The sequence below is a fragment of the Primulina huaijiensis genome, chromosome 3 (genome assembly GCF_012295235.1).
Source record: "Primulina huaijiensis isolate GDHJ02 chromosome 3, ASM1229523v2, whole genome shotgun sequence".
Classification (NCBI taxonomy): Eukaryota; Viridiplantae; Streptophyta; class Magnoliopsida; order Lamiales; family Gesneriaceae; genus Primulina; species Primulina huaijiensis.
The window spans coordinates 28,162,737-28,169,781 of NC_133308.1; the positions used below are offsets into that span (position 1 = coordinate 28,162,737).

Genomic DNA, 7,045 nt, shown 5'->3' on the forward strand with positions numbered 1-7,045 from the left:
GGACAACAAATATCAAGCTTCACCCCTCAACCATCCCAGATTCATTTGTCATTTGATGAGTGAAGAGAGACCTTAAGCGCAAATCAAAAATAAATAAGGTGATAGAGGACATCCTTGCCTGAGACCTCGAGATGGAGTGAATGTACAAGATGGGTGTCCATTAATAAGAATGGAAAATCGGGTGGTCCTCAAGTACCAGTCCATGATCCTATCAATCCATCTGGTAGAGTAACCAAGTCTTGTCATCATAGCACATACAAAATTCCACTCAACTCCGTAGGCCTTATTCATGTCTAATTTGATTGTCATCAATACTCCCTTTCTGCTAATTTTTTAATTCGAATTGTGTGCAGACATTCAAATGCTGTAAAGACATTATCGGTTATAAGTCGTCCCAGAACAAAAGCACTTTGCTCCGGATCAATGATCTCCTGCAAAGAAAGTTTCATCCTGTTAGCTGGGGTTTTTGAAATGATTTTGGCCACCACATTACAGAGACTAATGGGTCTGAAATTTGTAACCAATGTTGGGATTTTTGTTTTTTGTATGAGAACCAAATAGGTAATATTTTGATCACCAATGGATTTATTGTTGCTTGGAATCTTGAGACATATTGAAGTAACTTAATCGCCCACCAAATCCCAATTTCGTTGATACTTGATAGAACCCGACATGACAGCCACCGGAGCTTTCCATGGGGCCATCACAAATAAGGCATTTTTTTCCTCTTCGGGGGTGAAAAGAGCATCCAGTTGAGTTCGCATATCTAGTGAAACCCTTTCGTCGAGTCCTGAAAGTGCTTGTTCAATTGAGAAAGGTTAAGGTCCCTAAGTGGTGAAGAGATTAGTAAAATGGTTAGTGAATATGGCTGCCACTTCATGAACATCACTGATCCATTGATTGTCAACAGAAAAGATTCCATTAATTTGGTTATTTTCGTCGTCGGACTGAGGCCTTGTGATGGAAGAATTTAATGTTACCATCTCCACCGGCAAACCAATCAGCTCAAGGCCTTTGTTTCCAATAAGATTCTTCCAATTCCAACAGGTGTTCAAGTTGAGTCTCCAATCTTTGGCGAGTATCTGTATTGTTCTCCCCAACAATTTGTGGCGAGTTCAAAAGGGATATGTTATTTTGGAGATCAGTGATCTTTTTGTGCAGATTACCAAAAGTATGTTGGCTCCAATGTTTCAAATGAGCACCACAAAGAAACAATTTATGAAGAAGATCCCCAGTGGTTTTAAAGAATAAGCATCGAAGGAACAATAATCTTTCAGCTATTGCACTATTCGTTAGCCACATTGGTTCAAATCTAAAGTACTGTCTTCGAGCAGTACCCAAGGAACCAGAGTCTACGGACGACATAATATTTTAGGTGGTCGGAACCAAAATAATCCAATTGCGTGACCTGAGTTTCGCTAAATAAATTTCTCCACGGCAAGGTGATCACATAACGATCCAGACGTTTCTTGATAAGAGCTGGTGGTCATTTTTATTTTGATAAAATAAAAATATATGATGTTCAAGAATCTCACAGCTCATTCATTTTCCCCATATCTTCCCCAAAATCTCGCTTCTATCTTCCCCAAACTGGACCAAAACCTCCGTTTCAATCTTCAAATTATAGGTTGGACACAATTTCCCAACTTCATGTTTGTAACATTATTGTCATCTTATTCAAATTTTATTGTAGTTGCTTTATTAAGATTGTATTTGGATGAAATGATTTATAAATTAATAAAGTTAAAAGAATAGATTTTGAAGAACGAGTTCCAATTATAACAATGTTGAGTGTATTTCAAAATCCTTTCTGAGAGTAATTTGTTTAACATAATGGTAAGGATTGTTTATAAGGTATAAGTGTTGTCTCGGATTTTGTAACATCTTATGACAACATGCAGCGAAATAATATAACACACAAATGAATAGCTTAATTAAAAATAACACAGTGATAATTATGCATAAGTGTGTTCATTTGTGCGATATCTCAGAGTAAAATAATCACTAGAAAAAAGTTTGAGTTTACAAAATCAATAATAGTGAAAGAAAAAAACTATCTTGAAAGTAAATTGAATCCTGAAATATCAATTACAAAAATAAACAAAACACAAGAATGCAAATCTATGTCACCGAAATTTGGAGCAACAAATTTTTTTTCAATCAACACTTTGAACATGTGTTTTCTTCAAATACCTCCAACACGTTGTGACAACAAAGTGAATAGCAATGCTTCATCTTTACGAGTTCTTCAGAAAATTCTCTCTTTGTACGTTCTCTTGTTTCTTCCTCATCTCGCTTCTTTATGGTGCAACAATTATTTTTCAATATATATAGACTAATATTGATCTTAATAGGCTTCCTTGAATAAATTCATTTAAATATTAAATAGCAAATCTAGAGTTTAAGAAAGTTAATATTCTAGAAAGGTGAAAATCTCATGCAAAATCTTATCTAAAAGGAAAATAATTTATGAGAAAAATTGTGTTTTGCAAAGCAATTCATGTTTCCTTTCACTTTGTAATTGCTATTCATTTGGAAGGAGGTATGTTGCATGAATATTTCAATAAATTAAATAATGTGAATTTTCAAGACGACTTTGGGTACACGATCTGAGACGGGTTCTAGTTACAAGATTTCACTAAATTTGAATCCATGTAAATCATATTAATTGATTATATCAATAATTTCAATTTATAGCCCAAGAACCCTTAAATGTTATTTACTGCATCTCCGAGTGTCGAATAATTTTATTATTCTAATGTAAATATCGATATCTCTATCAAAAATCAAACATCAAAATAATTTAATCAAGTTCTATGGTTCTCTTTCAGATGCTTCAAAGGAAATTGCAGGGCCCTTCGAACTCTAAAAAAAACCCTATGTTGTCTTTTAATATGATCATATTCAAAATCTCATCTTCCGAAAGATAGATTTCGAATAAATTTAACATTCAATTTGTGATCAGTAAATTAAAAGACAAATAAAATAGGAAGACACGAATAAATTGTAATAACAAATAATAATAGACAAAATAATATTAAAAAAATGGAATTCAAATCACATTACATCAATCTCTATAAACAACCAATAAGTTTATGATGAAATAATTAAACACATAGACATATTTAAAAATATCATCATAAATCAAGACATATATAATAAAAATAACTGAGTAAAGTTGATTTTCCGTCTCCGGATGAATTTACTTCATCTTTTGATTCAACTATCCATTGTCGTTTGCTCTCACGCCTTAAACTTGTGTCACAAGCCTCCTTGAATGCGTAGTTTTATGGTTGTGTTGTTGGGTGTTCTACGGTGAAATAATAATTAAAGTGTCACCTTCTCTTAAAAAACGATTATCCTCTTTTATTTATATCATTAACGGTTCGTCGTTCATGACCCTGCTTCACCTTAATTGTTATTTGAACAAGTCAAAGTTCTGTCTTGGTCCGAGTGGGGATAGCATTTCTCTTCTGCATGTCCATGGAGTTTTGAAAAATCCAAACATCTCAGAGATAGATAGAGAGGTAGGAATTTTTCGAACGAAACGCACTCCTTCGTATACATCAGGAGTCCATTGATGAAAAGGGTCCAGTACAAGTAGGTTTCCGTGTGAATGGGCACCCTTACGCCCGAAAAGCGGCGCCCTATGCCCCTGGTTCTGTTCTGCAACTTTTGGGCAGCAAGAGTAGCACCCTGTTTTTGAGTGCGAGCGTGCTACCAATTCTACTCACTTTTTTAGTTTTTATCTTTTCGCCAATTTTCATGTTTTTTTTATTTTTTATTTTGAGTCCTACTCTCTTACAACATGAATATAAATTAATATTATATCATGTTTATGCTTAAAATCAATGAAAAATATCAAATTGAGGATATACAAACATAATTATAGGCTCGTAAAGGTAAATATTAAATCTTCTTGATCAAATTTAGCCAAAAAATATAATGCTTTTATAAATAATGAATTTGAATTTCATTATTTCAAATTGCTTAATCTCAATGCACATGTACAAATTCATTGGTCTGTTTCGATAAATCTATTTGACAATAAACTTTAAATTCTCAACTAACTATTTTTTTATGTCTTATAGTGTATTCAAATTCATCTCAATATGAAGTAATTTCAAATTTTCACTCATAAATGGTTCTTCAAATCCAAATCTTCCTATCTAAATACAAGATAAGATCATGGGGAAAATTTAATCTCAAGATGGCAAGATAAATTAATTAACGACGCCTGATGAATATTATAAATGGATCTCAAAAAGTCCAACCAAAACAACTCATGAGAGAATGATTTTTTGTTTTCCTCAAGCCAAACACAAAACCGAGTACTTAATTTGGAGTAAATTGCCACAGTTTCGTTCATTTAAATTGGTTATTATTTTCCTGAAAAAAAACATTTGTTTATTATTACAACTTATGGATTGCTTATAATATGTAAAATATAAATTTTACAACCGACGATATTTATTTTAAGATTTTTGAACGGTGGAGTAATTCCCACGACAAAGTTTTCTAAAAATTATATTATATTGATTGTAGAGAACAATTGTTGTCATATAGCTATCACATATTGCATATATTTCCAAGAATTTAACATATATTGTAGCTTCGAAAATGAAATAGTACTTAAAAATACATCAACATTCCCTTAAAATTTAAATATCATGACAATTAGTTGAGTTGTCGCTTAGAAAAGGTAGCTAGTAATAATTTATATTACCTCTTTGTCCATGTCAAACTTTTAAAAAATCAAACCGAAACTTATTTCAATAAATAAAATCGATGGGAAAGTTTAGTTAGTATATATTTGTTTTTATATTTTGATCCCTTTTTTTCGACTCTAGTCATTTTTCAATGTGTTGTTGACGTTGTAACAATATAAACTTGATGTGGTATTGTTGTGTGCAGTGTCACGTCAATTCTCTAAATGAAAATTGCAAAAATCAGAAAATATCGAATTAACTAGTAATGGAATTTGATAATATAGAGGATAGATACCGAAAAAAATGCAAAGCAAAAATATAATTATCTTAAAATCAATTATTTATGTACATTGATTTTTCTTTTATTGTTTAAAGCCATGTAATATTTTTTCTCCAGATTTACAAGCAAACTCCTGGAGCTTTCATCTCTAAATTAGCTTGATTATTTATTTATCAGCCGCCTAGTTATACAACAGTCAACACATCCATCTCCTTTGAATTAATCTCATATTCCAAAAAATTTCATTACATGCTTCGATTCATAATCCCATGCCGGATCCATCATCCTCTGAATCCCAATCCCGTAAAAAGGATAAGAAATTATTTTATCCAAAAAACATGCAATCCAAGAGTTCATTAGCGGTTGATTTCTTGTTTAAAATTTTCCTGCTATTCGCAATCCTTGTCATCCAGGTTTTAATCCTGCACTTTATTTTTCGTGTTCCATCAATATCCATATCCGTTCAGCAAATTACAGAAGAAAAGATTACGCCATTGCCGCCCCCAGAAGTGAAGGAATGCGACTATGGTTACGTTTATGTATATGAACTTCCCGCCATGTTTAACAAAGAGTTGCTAGAAAACTGTCACGAGTTAAACAGATGGCAATCCCGCTGCCGTTCGATTTCCAATGTCGGGCTTGGCCCGAGAGCTTTTGGCCTCTCGCGTGTCGTGCCGGAAAATCTTGCTCCGGCTTGGTATTGGACGGACATGTTTGCAGCCGAGGTCATTTACCATGATAGAATACTGAAGCACAAGTGTAGGACTAGGGAGCCGGATTCTGCTACGGCATTCTACATCCCTTTTTACGCTGGACTCGCGGTGGCCAAGTATTTTTTCAAGAATTACTCGGCGAAAGAGCGTGATTGGCAATGCGAGAAGCTACTCGGGTGGGTAAAAAATCAAGCCCATTTCAAGAAATACAATGGTTCGGATCACTTCATCATGCTTGGTAGGCCGACTTGGGATTTTCGACGTTCCACCGATGAAGATTGGGGTTCTGGTTTTGTATACATGCCGTTGATGAAACGCATCCTACGTCTGTCGCTAGAAAGAGATCCGTGGGATAAGCTAGAGATCGGCGTACCCTACCCCACCGGATTTCATCCAAGGTCAAGGTCAGAATTGGATCAATGGCTTAATTTTGTACGAACTCGTAATAGAACAAGTTTGTTCACATTTGTTGGTGCAAAACGAAATTTGAAGGGTGATTTTAGGACAGTGTTGATGGATCATTGTTACAACGAGTCAGGGTCTTGTCGTGTTGTCGACTGCTCGGGGACTCGGTGTTCTGACGGGACGTCGGAAATTCTTGAAGGGTTCTTGGACTCGGACTTCTGTTTGCAGCCTAGGGGTGACACATACACAAGAAAGTCGATGTTTGATTGCATGTTGGCCGGTTCAATTCCCGTTTTCTTCTGGAAAAGAAGTATATACGATCAATACGAGGTGTTCTTGGGCAATGAACCGGAGAAGTTCACGATTTTTATAGATTGGAGAGATGTAAGAAATGGGACATCGATAAGGGAAGTGTTGGAAGGGTACACTAGAGATGAGGTAAAAAAGATGAGAGAAATGGTTATTAATCTTGTACCAAATTTCTTGTATAGTTCGATGCGTAAAGATCAAGAAATAGGGTATGCCAAAGACGCCTTTGATATTGTTATCGATGGAGTACTGAAGAGGTTTAAGGTGCAAAAAGGGGTGGAGCATGCTCAAAGCCAGATTCATTAAATAGGTGTGAATCAGATTATTTATCTCGTTAAGAATGTTCAAAATCGCGCGTCTGGCGTATCATAAGTAACGCTCAAATTGTAAAAAAAAAAAACAGAGAAAAATCTATATGTTAAAAAAGTGTATAACGTGTGATTGAATGAGTCGCTAGAAATCGAAAGATTAATTGTGCTCGAGAACTTTGAAATATGGAGACTTAAAGAATAATTGCTGTTAGTTGAGACATATTTCATATTTTTTTAATCTGTATTTTATAGTTGAAAGACTCCAGATGTCAGATTTACTTTACAACAATAATTTGTACAGTTTTTCGAGAGAATGGA

The 7,045-nt window shown here is 34.3% G+C and overlaps 1 protein-coding gene across 1 annotated transcript; it reads left to right on the plus strand.

The window, feature by feature from the left end:
* Positions 1-5,140: 5,140 nt before the first annotated feature.
* On the plus strand, positions 5,141-7,045 carry LOC140974363 (xyloglucan galactosyltransferase XLT2-like). The gene has a single exon (XM_073437757.1). The coding sequence runs from the start codon at positions 5,259-5,261 to the stop codon at positions 6,720-6,722; it is 1,464 nt and encodes a 487-aa protein (XP_073293858.1). The 5' UTR covers positions 5,141-5,258; the 3' UTR covers positions 6,723-7,045.